Consider the following 21,712-nt stretch of genomic DNA (forward strand, 5'->3'; position numbering starts at 1 on the left):
CACCCGCAGAAGGGTGCTCTGTGGCGTTGTACCACCATCAGCCGCCTCTGATGGGCTTTGATCACCTCTTTGGAGGTGAGCATGAGGCACTGGATCTCCTCCTGGTCACTGCTGGGGCCTGCGCGGGTGTGTCTGCAATAGCCTGCGCTTAATTGATGTTAAGGAACCCTTTAGGTTGAAAGAGACCTCCGAGATGACCTAAAATGACAAAGTTACCTCTGGGGATGGGCTGTTGGCTGGTGCCAGGCCCAGGAGCCCCTCAGCAGGGCTGGAGCCTGTCCTGGGGTGGCTGTGACAGCCCTGCCGGGCTGCGGGCTCAGGCAGACGGGAACCAAAGGGGTTTTGGTCTGTAGAGGAGGCAGGATGATTTTTTACCGCTGTAATCAGCCAGCTCAAAGCTGTCCCTATCAGCATTTACCCAGCTGCATGGCCCTGGTCTCCCTGCCCAGTGTTTTGTGCAAGGCTCAGCACAAAACATCCACGCCAAGCAGCATTTTGCATCTACTTTGCACTTGTGTCTGTTCCCGTCTGTGTCCAGATTTAGCAAAATGTTATGTTTTACCTGAATTAATGATTTACAGTGTAAGTGTCTGAATACTGGAGGTGATCTGGAAATGTAATGAATTAAAAAGGCTTCAGGAGGAAAAAGCCTTAAGGAGCAGAGGGCGTTGATGGGAACAAACCAGTGGAGCTGCTCCAATGTGACGAGAGAGAGACTGGAGTCCAGGGTAAAAGTAAAGTAATCCATTAGGTTACAAATTTATATTTTCTGAACTTAAACTCCCCAAATAACAGCCAGGATGGGGCGAGCAACCCACTGCATTTGCAAAGATGCTTTGTTTCATGTTTCCCCATTTCTGTGAAACAGAGGAAAAAAGATTATTTTATGTAGAGCTGTAGAAAAAGCTAAAATCTTTTGTTCTGAGAGGCTAAGGAATGCCAGGCATTTAAAGGCACAGCAAAAGCACCGTGTCTGAAAACACCCTGCTTGGCTCCCGCCATGAACTGCTGGATAGGAAAGGATCAAACCCTGATGCAACACTCACACAAGAGGACATTCAGCCTTTATTAACAGTTGTTAAAGGCAGCATAGTAAAGCAGCGGTGACAGATTGCCAGGTACAGCAACTGTTTACAGTCTGGGGCCTTGGGGTAAACCAGGGCACTTTGAAATATTGAAAAACAAAACCAAATATACTTCCATGGGGGTAATCAAGGGCAAGTGGTGGGTGAGTACAGCAGGTAGAGGTCAGAAAACATTGGCTTGTGAAGGCAAATCAGGTGTTACCTGCCTTGTACTTTTTATTTGATTCTGTTTCTTTCAGATGGATATAAGACACAAATTGGGCATTACAGAAGGCTGGACACAAACGCCAGGTCTCGCGTGGGAGCCGTTTGCTGGACCAGACTCGTTTGGTACAGCATGGATGCTGTCGGGGCTAGAGGTGAAACGTTCCCTGCTTTTGGTTGCTGCCAGACTTGACCCTGCTGTGCTGTGCACCACGGCTGTCTTTGCTCAAACTCAGCACCCAGTACGGGTTATCAGGGACAGACAGGCACTTGTTTATCTGCCCCATGCTTATGGAGTACGTGGGCTTGAGCAGGACAGCTTGGTGGGGAACATAAGTGCACATTTCTAGGCAGTCTTATGGGCTTTGAAGACACGGTGCCACGTCCTGGAGAAATTCTGGGAGTTTCTCCTCACTGCTGTTTTGCTCTTGGGATCATCGTACGAGAGCGCCATGTGATTTTGATGTTTATTTTATGTTTTTAGAGGGTTTCTTTCTCTTCTTGGCGCCTGTTCAAGGTGCGCTGAGCACACACCTGCCAAGCCTGCCTCTCCACCAGGGTGTGCCCTCCCTGCAGCGATCACAGCGGGCTTTTGGCTGCTTGGGCTGTAAGATGGTCCTGGCCAGCACCCGCATGTCTTCCTCCTCCCCGACACATGCCCCTAAACTCCTGGTCCAAAACCCGAGTGTCCAAAAGCTGTTAGCCGGCTCGCAGCCTGGCTCATGCCAACACCCACGGGTCACACATTGGAGCGGGGCTGAGGAGACCTTTTGCCAGGAGAAAGCGGGGCTTGGTCAAAGTGCAGGTATTTGAGGGAAACTGGTACATCGTGCTGACGTTTTGTTTGGAAGAAAGAATAAGCACTGGAGTGGAGCAACCCCCCAGTGGTGAATGTTCTGCTGCACACTCCTTAGAGAGGGGTGTTCCCATTCTCAGTTTCAAAGGCCTTTTTCATTGCACTCATATATATACGAACGTGTGCGCCTGTGCACAAATCCCGAAATCAACGATGATCGCTGTAAGTTGAAAAAATATTTTGTTCCAGCCTAAAGAATAAACTTACTTTTTCACAGATTCATTTCATAGGTGATTTCCAAAGCTTTTCTTCAAGTTTGATTTTTTTGGGGGGAGATGGTGTCAAAATAGTCAAATGTCCCGGGGAAACAGAAAAACTTGTTCCTACAAGCCCTCTTGCACCCATACAATATTGATGTAAACAGTTCTGCCAGGTGCAGGGGACCCAGCAATAGGCCTCTAATTTAGCATTCTTTCCAATTTCCAGCATCCAAAAAAAAAAACAAAAAAAAACAAAAAACAAAAAAAAAAAAAAAGTTTTGTCCAAGGCTACATGTTACTGTTTCAGTTATCAGCTCACAGGAAAGACTTAAAACAATTTAATGGCAAATTACTGACAGAACTCGATTCCAGTCTACCTGGGTTTTTAAGTGTCCGCAGGACTGTGTACGTTTTTAAACCATTTTATTTTAAATACCTCTCCTGTGGTTTTCACAGCTTGGAGCACAGAAATCACACAGCTTTGCACAGGGGAATTTACATTTTTCACCTCTGCCAGCAGGATGGGTAATTCCTGGAAGTGACAGGAGACCAGCTCTCCATAATGGAGAGCATGATTTTGCCAATATTTGCCTCTTTTTGGTGCCTTTTCAGCACTCGGGCTGCCTCTGGCCACCTGCCCCTGAACTCTTAAGACAATTTGGGGATGTTCCACATCACTACTTCACCAGGATCCGCTACAATTTCACAAAATGCCCCGTGGAACCACATCGAACCCCAAAAGCACATCCAAAAAGACAGAGCCTTCATGTTAGCTCTCCCAGAAAACAATCTTGGAAAATAAAAATGCGTAAAAGCCAAAGTGATTCAGGATTTGTGATTTTTTTTCCCCGCTTCAAGATGGCACTGAGAAATAAACCTGGGCCCACGGAGCAGGCATGCGAAAGCTGACCCCAAAGCCAACCCGGCGTCAGGGCCAGGCTCCTGCTGGAAGCCACGCAGTGGCTCCTGCTTGCCCCAGGCTTGCTCCGCTGCGATGCTTTCCGAAGGAAGAAGTGGAGCGAGGAGGCACAAGGCGAGGCCGAGGCTTGGCAGAGAGGATGCCGCCACCCACCAGCAGGGCCGGGGCGAGCTGTGGGGTTCGACAGCAACGCTGAAAAGCGCCCAGAGACAAAGAAACGACACCGGACAGAACCAACGAAACCAAACCCTGGCATGCCTAGCGGGGAGGAGGGAGGGGGGTGAGGGGAGGATGTCAGATGAGGTCGAAATCGAAGGAGCTGATGCTGGCGATGGGAGCTCTCCAGAAGTTGAAGCTGTTGAAGGGCAGCAGGCTGTCCTCCTCGGCAGAGCTGCCCTGGGCAGCCGCCTCCCGCGGCCCCGGGAGCTTGGCGCGGGGCGCGTAGAGGGGCCCCTCGCCCAGCCCCAGCCCCTCCAGCTCCGCCAGCTCCAGCCGCGGGATCGGCATCCTCCAGTAGATGAAGGAGTCGTACTGGTTGCTGATGGTGTCCAGCATCGTCAGGCTGCGAAGGGGGGAGAGGAGGAGGAACGCCCTGGGGTGGCCGCCCCAAAGCTGCCAACGCTCACGGGCGCTGTGGTGTTGGCCAAATCCCACCCCAGAATCAACCTGATGGGGAGGGGAGCCCGTCCTAAGCATAGGAATTCCCCAGGGAATCCCCACCTGGCACCTTGGGTGTTTTGGCAAGGTGGGGGGGGGGACAGGAAAAAACGGAGACTTTCTGAGGCAAGGAGGGGCTGCCCCCCCCATCCATTCCCACAGCAGGGACAGGAGCCAGGACCCGAGAGGAGCCCTTTCTGACAAAAGGGTCTCGCCCCTTCCCTGCGCACAAAGCCGAAGGCATTGCCGTACCCTGGGGGTGCACAGCCAACCCCCCCCCGAAGGGTTCAAACCCACCGGCTGACCTGAAGGAGCCTCCTGCTCCCACCCGTGCTCCCATTTTATGCCCTGAATCCTGCAGAATGACTCAGGCGTACCTCGAACCCAGCCCCCCCCCGGCCCAGCCCTGCAGCAAGGGGCGACTGCCTGCTAAATTTAAGCTCCCCCATCGAACTCGGAGGCTATGAAAGGCTCCTGTGTCACCCCCGAGGAAGGTGAGCCGCAGTGGTTTTAAATAGCCTCCTCCTCAATGGGAACATCTCCGGGCGCCTCCTGCCCCTGCTATTTTGCGGTGACAGCAGCAGCGTGGACAACGGGCTTAAAGCCCCGAAGGGAGGTGACGGAAGAGCAATCAAAATCACAAAATCTGCTCTGAAAAGGGCAATGGATGCGAGATAAGCCCCCCGCACCGTGTGTTGCCCAGAAAAGTCGGGTGGGTGGGCGCAGCATGCTCAGCGCTGCCCTTCGCCTCATCCCCGCTGCTCACCCCAAAAATCCTGGGGTCCCCACCCGCGCCCTTCCAGCACCCCCAGCCCTTTGCTGCCGTCCCTACCTGCACGGGGAAGGAGGGCTGGAGGCCGGCCGCTCTTTGTGCCGACAGCCGCACTGCACCGCAGCGTCGCTTTTGTCTGCTGGCGCGCCCGGGTCTGCAATGCAGCCCCTCACAGCGCCCGCCGTGGGGGGGCCGTGGGCAGATGAGTCAGCAGCCCCCACCCGCGCTGGGATGGACGGACGGATGCGGACGGACAGACGCGGAGGCGGTGGCGGAGGCGCAGGAGGCGGCTGGGGATACGCTGGGCATGCGGCGGGGACATGGCCCACCTGCCACGGCCCAGCCCTGTGGCCACCAGCTCATGGCCTGGGGGGGGGGCAGCGCCCCGGTTTGCAGCCCCCCCCCCACCCTGGCTGAGGTTCTGTGCACGAGGCGAGGGGGTGCCCGGCACCCCCAGAGCGAGGGCTGCGGGCTGGCAGCTTGCAGGTGAGCGTGGGATGGGGGCCCGGGGGTGCCCGTGTCCCACCCAGGGTTTTGCAGTGCTGCCGGTGGTGGCACAAGATGCAAAATGTCAGGGTTTTGTCCCAAACCGGCCCGCGGGCTGGAAATGGGTGCGAAAGGAGGCAAGTGGCCGTTCGCACCGAACCCCGGCCCCTGTCTAGGGCGGGTTGGAGGGGCCGCTTCCAACGCAGCTGGGGGCACCTGGCCGGGACCCCGGCCCCTGCGGGATTTGGCCCGGGGGGCTGCGGGGGCAACGGGCACCGTGCAGGCTGAGGAGCCCGGTGTGGACGCGATGCGGTGCCCGGGCCAGCCCGGGGGGGCTTCCAGGGCTTTGCTCCCTCGAGGGGCATCCGTGGAAAAAAAGGGGGGGCTCAGGGCTGGCAAACGGACCCCCGGGGTGCAGCGGGACCCCGAGCCCTGCTCCCCACTGAGCCCCCCACAGCCGCCGAGGCTCAGGACCCCCGGCCCTGGCGGTGCCCCCCGGCTGCACTGAGCCCCGGTCGGGGGTCCCGCGGCTTCACGGGGCACCCCCAGTCCCGGCCCCCCCCATCCCAGCAGCACCCCCAGAGCCCCCCAGGCACCGCTGAGCCCCAGAAGCGGCCCCCAGGAGCTCTCCGGTCCCCTCCCGGTCCCCTCCCGGTTCCCCCGCCCCGTTCCTCGTGCCCCCCCCCCCCCCCCCCGCCCCCGGCTCCTGCAATGCTGCCGCCGTCCAGGGTGGGAGCTGTGCTCCGGGCTGGGCCGGGCCGTGCCGGGCGCTGGGGGAGCGCCGCGTCCTGCAGCCGCCGGGGCCTCTCCGAGCCGGGCTCCGGGAACCGGCACCGCCCCGGGACCCCGCAGCGGCACCGAGCGCAGGTAACGGGGCTGCTGCCGGGACCACGGCCCCGCGGGGGACGGGGGGGATGGATGGGGGGGGGGGGGGAAACCCTGCGGAAGCCCCCCCCGAAAAAAAAGCGGCGGGGGCGGGAGCGGGGGGTGGGGTGAGGATCCGGTACCGGAGCTGGGGTGCGGCCCCCGGGGTCCCCCCCCCCCAACCCTCCCCCAACGTAGCACGGGGGCACCCCCGGGGAGCTGGGGGGGGGAGGCCCGGCCCGGCCCGGCCCCGCTGCGGCCCAGCGCCCCGGGGCGGCTCCGGGCGGCTTCCCCCCCCCCCCCCCCGGTGCCTCCCGGTGCCCCCCGGTGCCCCCCACCCCCTGTGCGGGCCGAGACCGGGCCCAGCTCACGGCGGGGGCGGCCCCGGGCACCCCGCGGGGAGGCTGAGCCCCCCCCCCCCCCCCTTCACTGGGGGCCTCTCCCCCGGCACCAGGGACCCCCGCCTTGGGCTCGGGGCTGGGGGCGGCCCCCCCCGGGGCTGGGGAGCTGCGGGGGGGGGGGCTCCCTGCGGGCTGCCCCCGCCCTGGGCCCGGAGGCTTCGCTTTCGCTCCTGCGGCCTTCGGCCTCGCTCGGCCGCCGCCGGCTGCTCCTGGGGAGTGGGTCCGTGGCCCCCTCCCACACAACCCCCCCCCCAGTTCTGCCCCTCTTCCCGGGGCCGTTTTGCTGTATTATCCGTGCTGTGTCCCCCCCCCCCCCCCCCCCCCGCCGTCTGCTCTTGGAGCTGAAGCGGAAGAGCTCAACCTCCGGCCCCTTTTCGGAAGGGCTGCGGATATTTATAGCTGCCTTGCTCAGGGGCTGGGATTTGCAGCGGCTCCCCGTACCCCCCCGCAGCATCCCCACGTGCATCCTGCGCCGGGGGGGGCACAGGGGACAGATCTCAACCTGGCCACGGGGCAGCTCCTCCAGGGTCCTTCGTGATGCCTGTGGGTCTCTGCTCTGAGGGTTGAAGAGTTGGTTTGTAGGGGGGGGGCAGGACTGCAGTTCTTCCCCCTTCAAGCTCGCAGCTCCTTTCCACACCGTGCCTCAGTTTCCCCACTCTGCCACATCACCTGGCAGCAGCTGTCAGCCAGGGACTGATCCTGCCCCCCCGTCCCTGACACCACCATCTCGTGTCCCCCACTGAGCTGTGACTTGCGGACAAATCCTTCTCCCCTCCTCCGTCACCCCCCCAGGTACCTCTCTGCCATCTTGGCCACCCTGAGCAGGTGCCGTGGGCCCCCCCCGCCCATCCCCATGGAGTGAGAGCACTCAGGGGTCTCTGAGCTGGCACAGTCCCCTGCGGGAGGGAAGCTGGAAGGCGCCGCCAACATGAGTGACTTCTGGCACAAGCTGGGCTGCTGCGTTGTAGAGAAGCCACAGCCAGTGAGTAGCTGCGGGCCGGGGGTGGGGAGCTTGGTGTTGCAGAGCCGGGGGTGCCAGGGGACTGATGGCCTTCATCCCCCTGCAGAAGAAGAGGAGGAGACGGATTGATCGCTCCATGATCGGCGAGCCCATGAACTTCGTGCACCTGACACACATCGGCTCCGGAGACATGGCTGCGGGCGAAGGCCTGCCCATGGTACGCCATCCGCATGCCGGGTTGGGCTGCTGGCCTGGGGGGATCGTGGCTGGGCGGTGGGTCTCATGGCTGGGGTGACGGCTCTCCAGGGTGGTCTGTAGGGGCCTTCTGCTTGGGAGGTGATGGTGTGTCCCGGGTGGGTGCCAGGTCTCGCAGCGGCGGTGACGCTTCTCTGCCCCATCCCTGCAGACAGGCGCTGTCCAAGAGATGAGGTCCAAGGGTGGACGGGAGCGACAGTGGACCAGCTCCCGGGTGTTGTAGCATGTGAGTACGTGACCATTTGGGGAGTCAGGCGTGCAGGTGGCCACAGCAACCTGCTGTCACCATCCAAGGCACTGCAGCTAATTAACACTCCACCGCTTGTGCAGTTTTGTAACCCAACATCTCTTGAACTTTGCAGATTCCTGGCTATTTAAGCCCAGACTTGAACTGCCTGATCCCCACACCGGAGGAAAAGCCAACCTCGGGCGCTTTATTCCCGCAGTAACTTATGCAGACCAAGCCTCGTGCCTGTCCTGGTGGCTCTGGGTTGTCCCCCACGAATCCCTCCTTCCCCGAGGCACTGGGCCGGTGATGGTGACACGGGGAGGGAGCGAGGCCACCCCGCACCCAGCTGGGATTGCAGCCCAAAGGACGCCACCACCCACCTGCAGCGCACTGGGAGCTGCCAGGCGCAGTCAAGATGTGCCAAATCCTACCGCTTTCCCTTTTTTCCACAACCTGAACAGCACCGGTGTCTCCCATGGGCCCCTCTTGGCACTGGCCTCAGTTCCTCAGTTTTCCTGGGGAATGGGGACGAGGCCAGTTCTGCTTTAGGGGCAGACCCAGAACGGCGTTAAAGACCTCAGCATTTCGGTGTCTCACAGGCAGCGGCTCAGCTCTGACACCACCACAGAGCCTGTGTTTCCTCCAGCCTTCCGCTGGCATCGCCACCGCCAGCAAACCTCTGCCTTCCTTCTTTTTTAGGATATTTTTTAAGCTTGAAAACCACCTAGGCAGCCTCTGCCATCACTACCGGGCTTTGACCGGCATTGTCTGAGGCAGGACGGGGCCTGACCCAGCTGCTCCCCCTGGAAAGAGGGACTGGCTCGGGCTCCTGAATCTAGGCGCACGTGTATATAGTTCAAATAGCGCCAGGATTAAATATTAAAGAGCACGTGCTGGGAGCTGCGGCTGGCTGTCAGAGGGTTTCCCCTTCACCATGCTTCAGGTGACACAGGGATGCTCCTGTGCAGGGCCGGGCTCTCCCAGCCCAGCAGCGTGCCCAGTGCTTGCAAGCGAGCGCAGATGCTTGATTCAGTTTTTAACCCCACAGAAAACTCACCGGGAAAAACACACCTTTGAAATAAAACCTTCTGCTGGCCCAAGATGGGCGTCCGCGGGCTGCCAGGATCTCCTCACCATTCTGCTGCTGGCGGGACCCAGACAGGGTGAGGGGTGCTGGGGGGGGCACCAGGCAGGTGCGTCGGCTTTGGGGGGTGCCGGTCCCACCTTCCTCTGTCCCTGGGGATGTCCTCATCCTGCCGTTCCTCACTCAGGTCCAGGCTATCCCAACCGCTGCCACCCTTATCACTGTCACCTGCTGAGAGGCCTGGAACCCTTGTGGCAGACCCTGGGGACCCTGTGAACGGTGGCCCTGGGGGGTGGCTCCAGTGGTGGTGGGTGGCTCACCCCGGCTGGTTCAGCTGCATTTGCAGCCGGCAAAGCCCCTAGGCACGATGGGTTCCCTCCCACCAGGCTGGATGCAGGGGCTTGGCTGCACTGAGTGCCTGACACATGGGGTGGCTTTTGGGGACAAAATGTTCTCCAGAATTCCCCTAACCCAGCTCAGCCCAAGAACAGGGGCTCTGCCTCCAGGAGGCCTGTGCTGGGTACGTGGGCCCTTGGATCCCCCTGAAGAAGAGCCAGGAGCCAAGAGTGGAAGGAGAGGGAAATTTAATCCTCAGATTGTGGATAACAGTCCTGAGCCAGTTGTGTCCACACCCAGCAATCCAGCCAGGGCCTCAGCAAGCACTCGTGCCCCCCACGGCCCCAGAAAGGGCCAGGAGGAGAAGAGCTATTAAAACCCCAGAGACTTTGTTAACCAAGTGCTGCCCCACTCCTCATGGGCCCCACGGCGCTGACTCCCACGCAGCGGGGGCAAATGGCATCAGGGAGGGGGCTGCAGCAGTGAGCAGAGCTCAGCTGGAGGAGGCTGCAGCTTGCCCGTGCTGGGGGTGCAACGTCCGTGGCAGCACCCCGAGCGGGCACTGCAGGTGCCGGGGACCCCTCACTTGTCAGGGTCAGGGGGCTGCTCGGCAGCCATGCGGCTGACCCGCTCCAGCACAGCCTGGGGGCAGAGAGGGGGCACGGCTTGTGCCAGTGGGCTCTCATCCACCAGGCTGTTCATGGGGGTGGGCGGCGGGGCTGTGTCCTCCTCCAGCCCCGCCGTGGCCCCCAGCCCTCCAAGCGCAGCCCGGAGGATGGGCAGCACTTTCTTGCGTGAAGCCAGCGCGTTGCCCTGGGCGTAGGCACTGACACAGGACCAGGGGCTGGGCAGGGGCTGGAGATGCAGGGATGGCGCCGTGGCCTCCTCCAGCACCTGGCAAACCTGGAAGGCACAGCACAGTGTCTGGGGCACGCTGGGCACCTCTGATCCTCCGTTCCCCTGAATCGGGGGTCTTTGGGGTGAATGTGTGTGGAAGACACCCCCCTCCATGCATCCTCTCCCACCAGAGCCTTCTGCTAGGGGTGGGTGGGTTTGGGGGTCCCCACTCTGCTCACCATGCTCCGCAGGGCCTCGCGCTGGCTGTACACCGCCAGCTGCCGTGTGGGCTCGTAGCGCTCGTTAAAGGAGACCGTCATGGCCACCAGCCCAGCATAGCCCCGAGCCTGGCAGAAAGCTTCCAGGTCCTGCAGCAAGTTGGGGCGGTGCAGGAAGGTCTGGAGGAAGACAGATGCTGGTGTTGCCCCGCTGTGCCTGCTGAACTGCCCCGTGCCTCAGTTTCCCCTCACTGAGCCTCACCTCTAGGTCTATGTAGATACCACTGATGGCGAGGACCAGTTCATCATTGGAGAGGGTTTTGAGGTCCTTCCGCAGCATCTGCTCTGTTGTCAGCTCTGGCAGGTGAGAGGGGCTGAGCATGAGCCCTCTGGATGTGTCCTGGTGCCCCAGGGGAACTGTTTATCCCCAGACACTGAGCACTGGTGACACACGTGTACAGACCTGAAACATCAAACTTGGCCGCTTGCAGGGCTTCATAGATGGTATTGTGGGCTGGCAGCTCAGGGAACCTCGACTCGAGCAGGGAGATGCATGCCACATCCCGGGGTGTCACCTTGCCAGCTGCAGGGCTCAGGTTCACAGAGTCCAGCAGGATGGTGCCTGGGGGATGGAGACCATCAGCGCGTGGGATCAGAGCCCCGTGCTGGGTGACAGGGCCTGGCCTCACCGTGCAGCAGCGCGGCTGTGACCCGGTCCAGCACGCCTGGGGGTCCCTGGGCAATCCGTTCTGTCACCAGTGTGGCGCAGGAGCCCACCAGCTCCACTGTGAACTGGCAGCTGGGCACTCGCTCCAGTGGCCGGTGGTCCAGCACATCCACCACGGCCTCCTCCAGGGCTGCGTCAGTGCTGGTGGGTGAGATGGGGATGGTGAGAGCTCTGGCGTGCACCTGCCATGCACCACTGTCAGCAGAGCCCCTCTGCCCCTCTCCTCCTGCCATAAAAATACCCCAGAAGGGAAGGGGACAGGTTTTACCCAACCTGAGCCAAAAATCAAGCCCTTCAAGCGTGGGAGAAATGAGGCGGTGGGCTGTGTCCGCGTCCCAGCCCGGTGCTCACCTTGGCAGGACGTGGTGGTCAACCAGAGTCAGGGACAGCAGCCCAGCCTGGTGCAGCCCAGCCAGGTCAATCTCATCGCGGAAGATGAGGGCGGTTTCCGCAATGCCCTGCTCCCGCAGCAGGAACGTTGTCTCCGTGCGGAGGGCGAAGTCTGAGCGCGGGATGTTCAGCACGGGGATGAAGGCGGCTTTGGGTGGCGAGGAGGTCTACAAGGGGTTCAGCACCCAGTGAGGCATCCCCCGAGGCCCCGGCCACCCAGCAGCGCGCAGGCACCCTCACCTTTGCCAGGAAATACGCCAGGGCCAGGGCAGACACGGCTGAGTCCAGGTCGCAGGCCTCATTGCCCATCACCACGTGCACCTCTTGGCGGCACCGGATGTGTTCCTGCCAGGGTGAGAGACATCAGCCCTGCCGGGGCCACGCGTCCCCTCCGATATCCCCAAAAGCTCCTGAAGGACATCGACTCGATGCACACCTTCAGCACCAGAGCTGTTGGCTGCCTCACCCAACACTCAGCACCTCACAGCTACAGCTGGCAGCAGCTGGCTTCCAGCAGACTCTGCAGCAGGCAAGAGGCTTGGTCAGGGGAGGTTGAGGTGGGCAATGAGGAGCCATTTCTGCTCAGACAGAGCAGGCAGGCGTTGGGACGGGTTGCCCGGGGAGGTGGGGGAGTCCCCGTCCCTGGGGGGGCTCAAGGAGAGGTTGGGGCTGGTGCTTGGGGACAGGGTTCAGGGGGTGCCATGGTTTAGGGGGAAGGCTGGCCCAGGTGAGCTCGGAGGGCTTTTCCAACCCTAACGATTCGATTCCACTCTGCCCTGTTCTTTGCCTTTAGCTCTGCTCCGTGCACCGCCCCTGCCCGAGACGCTCCCCAAACTCTGCCTCTGAGCTGGGCAGGAGGAGAGGGCCCTGGGCCGGGTCGCGGCGGGGCCGGGGCCGTACCCGGGCCGCGGGCGGGGCGGCTCCCAGGCAAGGGACCGGGGGGCCCTCGCCGCCGCTCCCCCTGTGTCCCCCCCGGCCCCACGCCCCCCCTGTGCCTGCCCCGGTCCCCCCGTTTTCCCCCCCCCGGCCTCGCGTGTCCCCTACCTGCAGGGCCGCTCGCCGCCCCTCCACGAACCGCTCCATTGCGGCGGCGGCGGCCGCGAGGACCCGGCTCCCCCCCCGCACCACGGCCCGGTACGGCCCGGTACAGCCCGGTACGGCCCCGAGGGCGGGGCGGCCGCTCCGCGCAGGCTGCCGGGACAGACGGGACGGCCCCGCGGGGGGGGGGGGGGGGCGCCCCCGGGCCCGCCTTAGGCCGAGGCTCGAGGCCCGGTCCCGGTCCCGGCTCTGCTCGCGGGCCCGCGGCCGCCTTCCTTTCCCTTCCCTTCCCCGTCCCCTTCGCCCGGCCCGGCCCTGCCCGGCCCCGCGGTGGTTCCTTCGCCGCTCCCTCCCCCCCCCCCGCCCTCCTTCCTCCCCCCGCCCTCCCGGCAGCCGCCTCGTCGAAGGCGCCCCGGCAGCGTGCGGGCCGCTCCGGCGCCGAAAAGGGGGAAAACGGCACAAAAACGGTGAGAGAGGGGCTGGGGCTGGGGCTGGGGGGCGGGGAGGGGCTGGGGGAGCGAGCGGGGCGCTGGCTGCGCTCCGGGGCGTGCTCGCGATCAGCTCGTCAGTGCCGGGGATTAAAGGGATCCCGTCGGGCGTGAGCGGAACGCAGGAATCGATAATGCGAAATGAACTGAGAGAAGAGCTGCGTCGGGAAGTGATCGCCAAGAGGCGTTGGGTTCAGCTGCTGAGTACCTCGGGACGAGCCCAGGGCTCAGTGTGCCGTGGAGCACGTTAAGCAGATGCCTCCTGAACGCGGAGGCACCAACGACCTCCCTGGGAAGCCTGTTGCAGCACCCAGCCCCTGTCGTGGTAAAGGTGTCTCTTTCCTACGGCCCAGCCTGAACCTTTCCGTCTGGTGGTGTTCCCATACATCCTGACACAGGGTGCTAGGGAGAAAAAGTGAGCACCTCCCTCTCCACATCCTCTCTTCGCAAGAAAGCAAAGAGAGCAACAAGGTTGCCCCTCAACCTCCTTGTTTTCCGAGCTTGATAAGCCCGGTGTCCTCATCAGCTCCTCCCAGGACGTGCCTTCCAGCCGCTGTACAGGGAGAAGACGCTGGCTCCAGCCGCATGGAGCAGAGCGGGGCTGGCCTGGTGGCCGTCCCCAGGGCTGCGAGCCCCACGCCGGTGGGGCTGGGGAGTGACTGGCAAGTTCTGGATGCTCGTGGTGCAGGAAACCCCGAGGGATTTGGGGACTGAAAGCTGGTCTGACCTGTGGGTTTGGTCTGGGGTTTTCTCCTGGCAAACAGGTGGCACGACAGCCTTCCTCCTGCGGAGCTATCAGAGGTGCTTCAAAAAATGAGCGATAAAAGGAGGAGCTCGAGCTGCTCTCGGGCCCACTGCCCCCGGGAGCAGGTGACGGGCTGCACCCCTGGCTCCCCAGAGCCCCCAGTGCCTCGCCTGCTGCAGGGTCCCCGCCACGCAGGGCAGCTGGGGTGGTTCAACGTGCTCCAGGGTTTTGGAGCCGGTTTTTCTGCCTGCTGGTGCATCGTGCCTGGTAGGACACCGCCCCAGGCTTCCCGTGGGTCTGTGACAACTGTGGCTGGCGCTGTGGGTCACCAGGGGGGCTGGGCAGCATGTTTCTGAGTGTGAGTCTTTGCAGCCACACCAGGAGCATGCGTTTGTTCTTGTTTCACCTCCCGTCTCCCCGCCGTGTGTTACAAGAAGCCTCAGTGGTGTGTGTGTGGGGAGGTGTGGACCAGCACCTGCTGGGCTGCTTCCATGGCCTCCCTCCAGCAAAGCACTTAAGCATGTGCTTCGGTTTGGGCACCATGCTCTTCCTCGATCAGGACCAGTCAGCTGTTGAGGGCTAAGCGTGCGTTTAAGTGCTTTCTTGGCTCTGGGCCTAAATTCCTCTTTGTTTTTGTGCTGTGGCTCCAGCCGGAGATGAGTACATTTACAGGGCTGTTTTTCTGCTTCCTACCTGTGAATCATTTTTGTGTAAGTCAGGGACAGCCACGGCTCAGCAGCTGGGCTTGCAGTTCCCATCCCCGTGGTGGGAAGGGCTGCGAAGGGCTGGTCAGAACTATAGTTATAGCACTTCACAGTGCTGACTTCTGTGATTGTTTTGGGGCAAGGTGAAGCCATTCCCCTTCCTTTTGGATTTTCTTTCCTGAATGAAATCCCTTGGGACTGTGTGACTTCAGTTCTTGCAGTGACAATGCCTGGCTCTTTCGATGCAGGAGCCTTCTTACTGCTTGCTTCCAGCACTACACAGCACCTTCTTTTTTTTTTTTTTTTTTTTTTTTTTCAGAGGAGGACCCCATTAAATGTTTTAGCTGGACTGGTAGCATATAATCCCCACATACAGCCCTGACCTACCTGCACTAGTCCTCCCTGCTTGCTTGGAGAGGTTAGGTCTGGCCCATCCGCAGGCAGAGAAGGGAATGTCTCAGAGAAGATGAATCCTTCCTGGGGGCTGGAGATAGCCCTGCTGGATTTTTTCCTCAGTGCCTTGCAGCTTTGATTAGTCTGGGATCAAACTTACACCATGCTTTTGGCAGTTAACCTAAAGATCCCCTTGTTCCTGGGAGCTTGGGGATGCTTCAACCAAAGAGCGACCATGTGGAGTGCCATGCTGGAAGCAGCTAAAATCCCTTTTTAGCACTTCTGGCCTCACAAAAAGAACAGTGAGGCCATGATAACGAAGCCACCCAGGGCTTGACTGCTTTTTTTTTTTTTTTTTTTTTTTTCCCTGGGGCTTTTGGGACTCAGAGGCCAGAGGGTCAATTATTGGTACTTCAAAGCAGGGGGGAGGCAGTAACTGGGGCAAAGAGGCAAGGACTGAGTCAGAAGCCAGGTGCAGGGTCTGGTGTGGAGCTGGGTTCCCAGCTCTGCCACCATGCATGCTCCAGCAGCAAGAGCTGCTCTGCGTGGCTGGGGGTGGCGAGGGGACACTCTTGTTGAAAACCTGCCTGGGCTGCGATGTGTTTATTGCCATAACACCCAGGAAAGGCAGGATCTAATCACACGGCTTTGGTACAAACACAGCGAAGCCACCCTCTCCCTAAGGAGTACAGGCTACAGGAGTGTAGCTTGTTTTATTTAAAGCTGCCAGTGGCCTCTGAACCCAGAGAAACCACAGGCTGGCGAGCTCAGCACGCCAGTTCTCGCTCTGGCTCTTGGACTCGCTGAAGTGAACGATGGGCTCGCAGGGACAGTGGCTTTACAGGGACTGCTCTGCACGTGGTGAAGCAAAGCAGCGAGCTTGTGCAGGATCCAGGCTGATTTTGGGAAGGGGAAAGGCTGGCGACAGAGATGCACGTGGTGCAGGGAGGGTTAGCCAAGGACTCATTTATGCTGGAAGATGACTCAGAGCCACGTTAGGGAAAGAGCCCATGGGCTGTAGCGTCCTGCTGTCTGCTCACCCCGTTTTGGAAGTGAATTCAGCCTAGCATTTTCCAGCACGCGCTGTGACAGCACAGGGATGTAGTTACAATAGCGGCTGCTAGCAAAACCCTAGAAAAAGGTGTGAGAGAAAGGGTTTGCTCAGAGAAGCTTTTCTGTGGCTGGAACCTGAGTTTCTGATTGTCAGGAGCTTGCACCCAAGCCTTTGAGTTTGTCAGTGCTTTTGGGGGGATTTCGCCTCGTCTTTGGATGCTTTTTACTTCTGAATTCCTGCTGTCCCATGACAGTGGGTGGGAGAGGCACAGAGCCAGTGCCGAAGCACTGCAGCGCTTGCTGAAACTCGCCCTCCTACTTGTTTCCCTGGAAGTTTCCTCTCCAGACACCCTGGAGCCAGGAGGAGGCTCCGCTCCGTAACACAGATGTGCACAAACACCACGCGAGGTGCCTGTGTGGTGCTCGCTGGCCCCACTGCTGCTGCGGGGCCTGCTGGCAGGGCTGTGAGAAGCGGTGGCGAAGCCCCGTGCAGCGGAGCCGCGCTGCTGCCGTTTCCTTCTGCTGGTCTCGCTGCGTCCCCCTGGGAGCTCGCGGTGGTGCAGGTCGCCGCGAGGAGACAGCCTTCTGGATTTGTGATTACTTCACCTTTTCCATGTTTGGCAGAGCAGCATTGGCAAAACCGTTCAAGCACAGCCTGTGCTGTTGCTATGTGGGTCAGGCCACACTTGCCCATTCGTTTGCTTCACGTTCGTTCCCCATGTCCCTCTCAGAGAGTCTGGGGACAGCCCCGTTGTGCGTCCTGCCCCAGCCCACCAAAGGGCTGAGCACTGGGCTCCCCGTGGGCATAGAGGTGCTTGCAAAAGTGCCCGTCCCTCTGCAGTGCCCGTCGGGTTTCGTTGCAGCCATGAGCTTAGGTGAGAGCTGCGAGGGCTGCGTGTGTGGCAGAAGGAGGGAGGAGGATAAAGATTAAGGAATAATGAGATCTCCTGGTGACTCAGCTGAGGTGTGTGCTTCAGCCGAGCAGCCCTGGTGCTGTGGGGAGGGGCAAGGGTATTGTGAGACAGGGCTGGGGAGAGACAGTGTGGAAATGGGGGAGAGGGGGGGCTGCAGGGGCGTCCACCTGCAAAAAATGCATGCTCTCGGGCCCAAGGCTTTTCAGAGGCTGAGCAGAGCTGAATTACTGGCAGTCGGATAAGGCACTGTTTCTTCCAACTTGTTTCCTTTTTGGTCCCTGTGCAGGAGAGGCCGTGGGAGGAAACCGGGCACAGGCAGAGCAGCAGGTGGAAAAACCCCGACCAAGCCGGAGCCAGGACGGAGCAGCCTTGTTCTGTTTGTGTAACCTCTGGGCAGGAGAGAAGCGTGTGCGGGGGAAAGCACTCGGAGCTGCCGCGATCCTCAGAGCAACAAGGAGAGGACTGGATAAACAAGTTGATAGGACCTTGAAAGACACATTTTCAAGTCTATCTGGGCCTGCCTTTGTTCCACAGGTCTTGGCTGGGATTTCAGCAAACTGACTCTGGTGTAAGTATGTGAGTTAAGTGTTTCAGTACACAGCTTAGTTTCTTTTTTTTTTTCCCCTCTTTAGTTGCTAACAGGAGGCAGATAAAAATACATATGTGGTCGTTAATTTTTTTAAGTGCAAGTTAGAGGTATAATCACCCGTGGTGTGCGTGTACACACGCATGCAGAGCAGGGAGAATATTGCGTTTCACCAGTGGTGAATAACTGAACTTGAAGCTGGAGGGAGCAGCAGCCCTGCCTCTGTCTGCCTCCACGCTGATCAATAAGTGGCAGACCAAGTGCTGCCGCAGCATTTCTAAAGTCATTTAGAAAACCAACAGCACCAAAACTTCCACAAGAACATCAAAGTGCCTGCTACGGACTTGATGAAACAGCTGGGAAGCTCCCTGAAGAATAAACAGCCTTGAGGAGAAGGACTTGGCCTCTAAGAAATCAGACTTTTTTAATCTGCCATGCAGAGTCCATCAGAGACTTCTTAGATGAGCACTATTTTTGATTATCTAAATGAATGTGAAGTGACAGAGAGCAATCCAAGCTCTGCACGCTTGGCGAATGACTCAGACTCATCACACACATTTTTCTTGGAATAACTGAGCTTTGCATCCTAAGAAAGTAGAGCTGTGCACCGCAGCCATTACTGGACAGAACTGGGTGCTGTGGGCAGGAGCTTTCCCCTGCCTCCTCGTGGGATCCTTGGGGCTGGTGGGAGCTCCGTGGCCAAGCCTGCTGCCGTGGGAGGTGGCACCGGGCCCATCGCCGCTGCATGCTCTGAGCTGGTGGGATGGAGCTGCAGCCAGAGCAGGGGGAAATACTGCTCAGTACAGGAGACGGTACCCAGTGCCAGGGGACCAGCTCTGAGCTCTGCCAGCTGCCTCGTGGTGCGGGGGAGGCTGGCAGAGGGGAGGACATCCCAGCCGTCGGCCAGGAGAGCCAAGAGGCTGGTGGGCAAGGCCAGGTGCTGCAGCCAGGGGAGGAGGATGCGCTTGGCCCCAGCAACAAGAAGGCCCCCGAAGAACAGCAGGAGAGCGAGGACAGCAAAGCCCAGGACTCCCAGGAGGGGCCGCCTGCCCCAGGGGAGAGTGATGTGTCCCCTGGGGGAGCCTCGCGGCCGGCGGATGAGCCCCCCAGCGCCCGCCCTCCTGCCCAGGAGCGGGAACCCGAGCCAGATTTCTACTGCGTGAAGTGGATCACGTGGAAGGGTGAGCGGACGCCCATCATCACCCAGAGCGAGAACGGGCCCTGCCCACTCCTGGCCATCATGAACATCCTCTTCTTGCAGTGGAAGGTGAGCAGGATGACAGGCACGGGGTCTAGAGGTTCGGGGCACTGGGTGCCTTTCCTCCCTGCAGTGCTAGGAGGAAAGTTCAGGGGTCATGTGGGGAGCCAGCTGGAGGCTTCAGAATAACATGTTGAGAAAGGAAAGGAGGGTCGAAGTGTCTTACCCTTCCTGCCTCTTCTGGTTTGATTTGTGCTGCCGAGTTGGGGGTTTGGGGCAGTGGGTGGCAGCCCTGGCTCTCACAGGGGAGGTGCAGGGGAAGGCATCACTGTCCTCTTCTGCTTGCAGGTGAAGCTGCCCCTGCAGAAGGAGGTGGTCACATCAGATGAGCTGATGGCACATTTGGGTGAGCAGGGAGCAACTGGGGGGAGTGGTGGCTGCCCTGCTGGCCCTGCAGGCTCCTGGGACTGGCAAAGGATGGCATTTGCCATCTGCTGCCCCACCTCTGGGTCCATCTCTGACGTTGCCACCCGCTGATACCTCTGCACTTCTCCCCTGATCACACTCCCCATGCGTAGCCCTCAAAGGGATGTTCCCTCAGTGTGTGGAGGAGGAGGAGCTGTAGGCCAGACCTTGGTTGGGTTGGGAGGGCAGGAACCAAGGGGCAAGGGAGTCCTGGTGCGGATCCAAGCTCTGCTGACTCTGTGCGCTGTTGGGCCAGGTGCTCGGCCCCCCCACCTCAGGGAGGAGAGCTCGGTGCCCCAGACTGAGCAGCCACATTTGCTCTTTCCAAGGGGACTGCATCCTATCCATCAAACCCCAAGAGAAGTCAGAAGGGCTGCAGCTGAACTTCCAGCAGGTGAGGAGCGAGGTTGGATGGGGGAATTTGACTTTTGCGCTGGGTCTCGAGGGACACACGGGGGGGTAGAGTGCCGCGTGTCACCCAGCTGACAAAATGGAACTGCGATTTCTCTTGGGATTTTATCTGCCTTGACATGCATGTTGGGGGGTGATGGACTGGGTGGCAGGGTGCGGGGTGCTCAGCCTGTGTCCTGAGCAGGACCCGTGGTTTCCCCCTGCAGAATGTCAACGACACCATGATGGTCCTCCCCAAGCTCTCGACAGGCCTGGATGTGAACGTACGGTTCACAGGTGTCTCCGACTTCGAGTACACACCTGAGTGCATAGTTTTCGACCTCCTCAACGTCCCGCTCTACCATGGCTGGCTGGTGGACCCGCAGGTGAGGCTGCGGGCTGTCCTGGCACCTGGCTGGGTGGGTTTGTGGTGTGTGTGCGGCTGAGACTTGCCCAGGGCTGGCTGTGGTGCTGCTCTGCTCTCCCTGGGGGACAGTGATGCAGGTTTGGCTGCTCTGGTGTCCCCAAGGGAAGCTGCAGCAGGGGCTGTGCTCCCTGAGCCGGGGCGGGATGCTCAGCTCCCTCCCCATGCAGATGGTGGCCACTTCCCTGGCTTAAATCCTCCCACCCTTGCCCTCTCCTGTGCTCCTGTGGGTGCCGTGGGAGAGGCCGGGTGCCTGGCAGCCCGGGCTCACTGTCCTGTCCCTCAGAGCCCCGAGGTGGTGCAGGCCGTGGGCAAGCTCAGCTACAACCAGCTGGTGGAGAAGATCATCACCTGCAAACACTCCTGCGACTCCAACCTGGTGACCGAAGGTGAGGGCCCTGGGGCAGCCCTCGGCCTGCCGTGGGCACCCTGGGGTGCCTCGGCTCTGTTCTGACGTTGCTGCCATCCCAGGGCTGATTGCGGAGCAGTTCCTGGAGTCCACGGCCTCCCAGCTGACGTACCACGGGCTGTGTGAGCTCACGGCTGCTGTGAAGGAGGAGGAGCTGAGCGTCTTCTTCCGCAACAACCACTTCAGCACCATGATAAAGCACAAGGTGTGGCTGTGCCCTGGCTTTGCTCCCTGCCCTGCTCCGCTGCAGCAGTACCTGCGTGGCTTCTTGCAGGATCCGGGGGGCTCTGAGCTCGGGTGCTTGCCCTTTTGGTGGCAAGGCTGACTGTCCCTGTCCCCTCTCCGCAGGGCCACCTCTACCTGCTGGTGACGGATCAGGGCTTCCTGCAGGAGGAGAGGGTGGTGTGGGAGAGCCTGCACAACGTGGATGGTGACAGCTGCTTCTGTGACACTGACTTCCACCTCAGCCATGCCCTGGGCAAGGAGGCGGCTGCTGCGGCGCCCCCAGAGCAGAGGCAGGTGGACCAGGTAGGGGGCAGCCCGCGGTGGTAGGGGACTGGCGTTCCCTCGCAGCTCCGGGGCGTGCTGCAGCTCCCCTGCCACCGGGATTTGTGGCACCTGAGCTAGACAGAGCCCCTCTTTCTGCCTTTCCCCAGGACTACATGATCGCCCTGTCCCTGCAGCAGCAGCAGGGACAGGGCCCCTCCACGCTCAGTGACCTGGAGCTGGCCCGCCAGCTGCAGCAGGAGGAGTACCAGCAGCAGCAGCAGCAGCCGCGGCCAGCCCCGGCCCCCGCACAGGTAGCGGGGACCCCCTTCCTCACACCTCTTCTTCCCCGCCCTAGCGGGCAGGGGAGGCAGAGGGCAGGGGCTGCGGCCCCAGCCTGAGGGGCTGCAGGGGCACAGGGAGGGGGGGGCACCCCGGCGTGCCCTCCTGTGCCCCAGCCCCGCCGTCTGTCCGCAGGGCCGAGCGCAGTCAGGGGGGCGGCCAGCCGGGGAGCGGAGACAGCGGCAGAAGGACTCGGACTGCACCCTGCTGTAGTGCCCAGCGGGACCCCCCCCTCCTGGGGGAGCACCAGCCGGAGCCCCCCCCAGTCCTGCCGCTGACCCTGGGGGCAGCCGGAGGGGGGCGGGGGCCGAGGGCTGCTTCCCCCCCAATATTTCCCGTGGCCTTAACGTGGGGGTGAGGAGCCCCCGGGTACCCCCCGCCCCTCCCGGCCGGGGGGGGCCCTTCCAGTCGCTGCCTTAGCCCGTACCAATAAAGGACTCTGCCCGGAGCGCCTGCGGGGTGCTGTGCTCTGCCTCGGGGGGGGGGTGAGGGGCCGGCGGCGGGGCACCGGGAGCGCCCCCCCGGTGGGGAGGGGCTGCGGGGGGGGCGGGGAGGGGAGGGGAGGGAGGGCCGGGGCGGGCGACCCCCCCGAGCTC

At 61.1% G+C, this 21,712-nt stretch overlaps 4 protein-coding genes across 6 annotated transcripts; 2 read left to right on the plus strand and 2 right to left on the minus strand.

Annotated features, from left to right (window-relative positions):
* Positions 1-1,048: 1,048 nt before the first annotated feature.
* Positions 1,049-4,858, minus strand: MLLT11 (MLLT11 transcription factor 7 cofactor). Of its 2 annotated transcripts, none has more exons than XM_082781082.1 (2): positions 4,754-4,858; positions 1,049-3,826 (listed from the first exon to the last, which is right to left on the minus strand). In XM_082781082.1, the coding sequence occupies exon 2, from the start codon at positions 3,817-3,819 to the stop codon at positions 3,559-3,561; it is 261 nt and encodes an 86-aa protein (XP_082637208.1). In that variant the 5' UTR covers positions 3,820-3,826; positions 4,754-4,858; the 3' UTR covers positions 1,049-3,558. The 2 variants fall into 2 exon arrangements, with proteins under 2 accessions (XP_082637208.1, XP_082637207.1); XM_082781081.1 differs by lacking the exon at positions 4,754-4,858 and adding an exon at positions 4,227-4,284.
* A 1,050-nt stretch (positions 4,859-5,908) lies between these two features.
* Positions 5,909-9,024, plus strand: CDC42SE1 (CDC42 small effector 1). 2 transcript variants are annotated; one of them, XM_082781168.1, is made up of 5 exons: positions 5,909-6,046; positions 7,237-7,426; positions 7,512-7,622; positions 7,812-7,886; positions 8,023-9,023. In XM_082781168.1, the coding sequence occupies exons 2-4, from the start codon at positions 7,373-7,375 to the stop codon at positions 7,881-7,883; spliced, it is 237 nt and encodes a 78-aa protein (XP_082637294.1). In that variant the 5' UTR covers positions 5,909-6,046; positions 7,237-7,372; the 3' UTR covers positions 7,884-7,886; positions 8,023-9,023. The 2 variants fall into 2 exon arrangements, with proteins under 2 accessions (XP_082637294.1, XP_082637293.1); XM_082781167.1 differs by lacking the exon at positions 7,812-7,886 and having other exon boundaries at positions 8,023-9,024.
* Positions 9,025-9,524: 500 nt separating this feature from the next.
* On the minus strand, positions 9,525-12,713 carry PRUNE1 (prune exopolyphosphatase 1). Its single transcript, XM_082780813.1, has 8 exons — positions 12,526-12,713; positions 11,722-11,826; positions 11,443-11,648; positions 11,054-11,232; positions 10,828-10,986; positions 10,627-10,721; positions 10,386-10,544; positions 9,525-10,212 (listed from the first exon to the last, which is right to left on the minus strand). Exons 1-8 carry the CDS (start codon positions 12,562-12,564, stop codon positions 9,892-9,894), a joined length of 1,263 nt encoding a protein of 420 aa, XP_082636939.1. The 5' UTR covers positions 12,565-12,713; the 3' UTR covers positions 9,525-9,891.
* A 121-nt stretch (positions 12,714-12,834) lies between these two features.
* On the plus strand, positions 12,835-21,564 carry MINDY1 (MINDY lysine 48 deubiquitinase 1). Its single transcript, XM_082780811.1, has 10 exons — positions 12,835-12,986; positions 17,103-18,669; positions 18,949-19,006; positions 19,395-19,459; positions 19,683-19,841; positions 20,166-20,268; positions 20,351-20,493; positions 20,637-20,816; positions 20,945-21,088; positions 21,252-21,564. The coding sequence occupies exons 2-10, from the start codon at positions 18,166-18,168 to the stop codon at positions 21,327-21,329; spliced, it is 1,434 nt and encodes a 477-aa protein (XP_082636937.1). The 5' UTR covers positions 12,835-12,986; positions 17,103-18,165; the 3' UTR covers positions 21,330-21,564.
* The last annotated feature ends 148 nt before the right edge of the window (positions 21,565-21,712 follow it).

The sequence above is a fragment of the Aythya marila genome, assembly GCF_965140915.1.
Source record: "Aythya marila genome assembly, chromosome: 29".
Classification (NCBI taxonomy): domain Eukaryota; kingdom Metazoa; phylum Chordata; class Aves; order Anseriformes; family Anatidae; genus Aythya; species Aythya marila.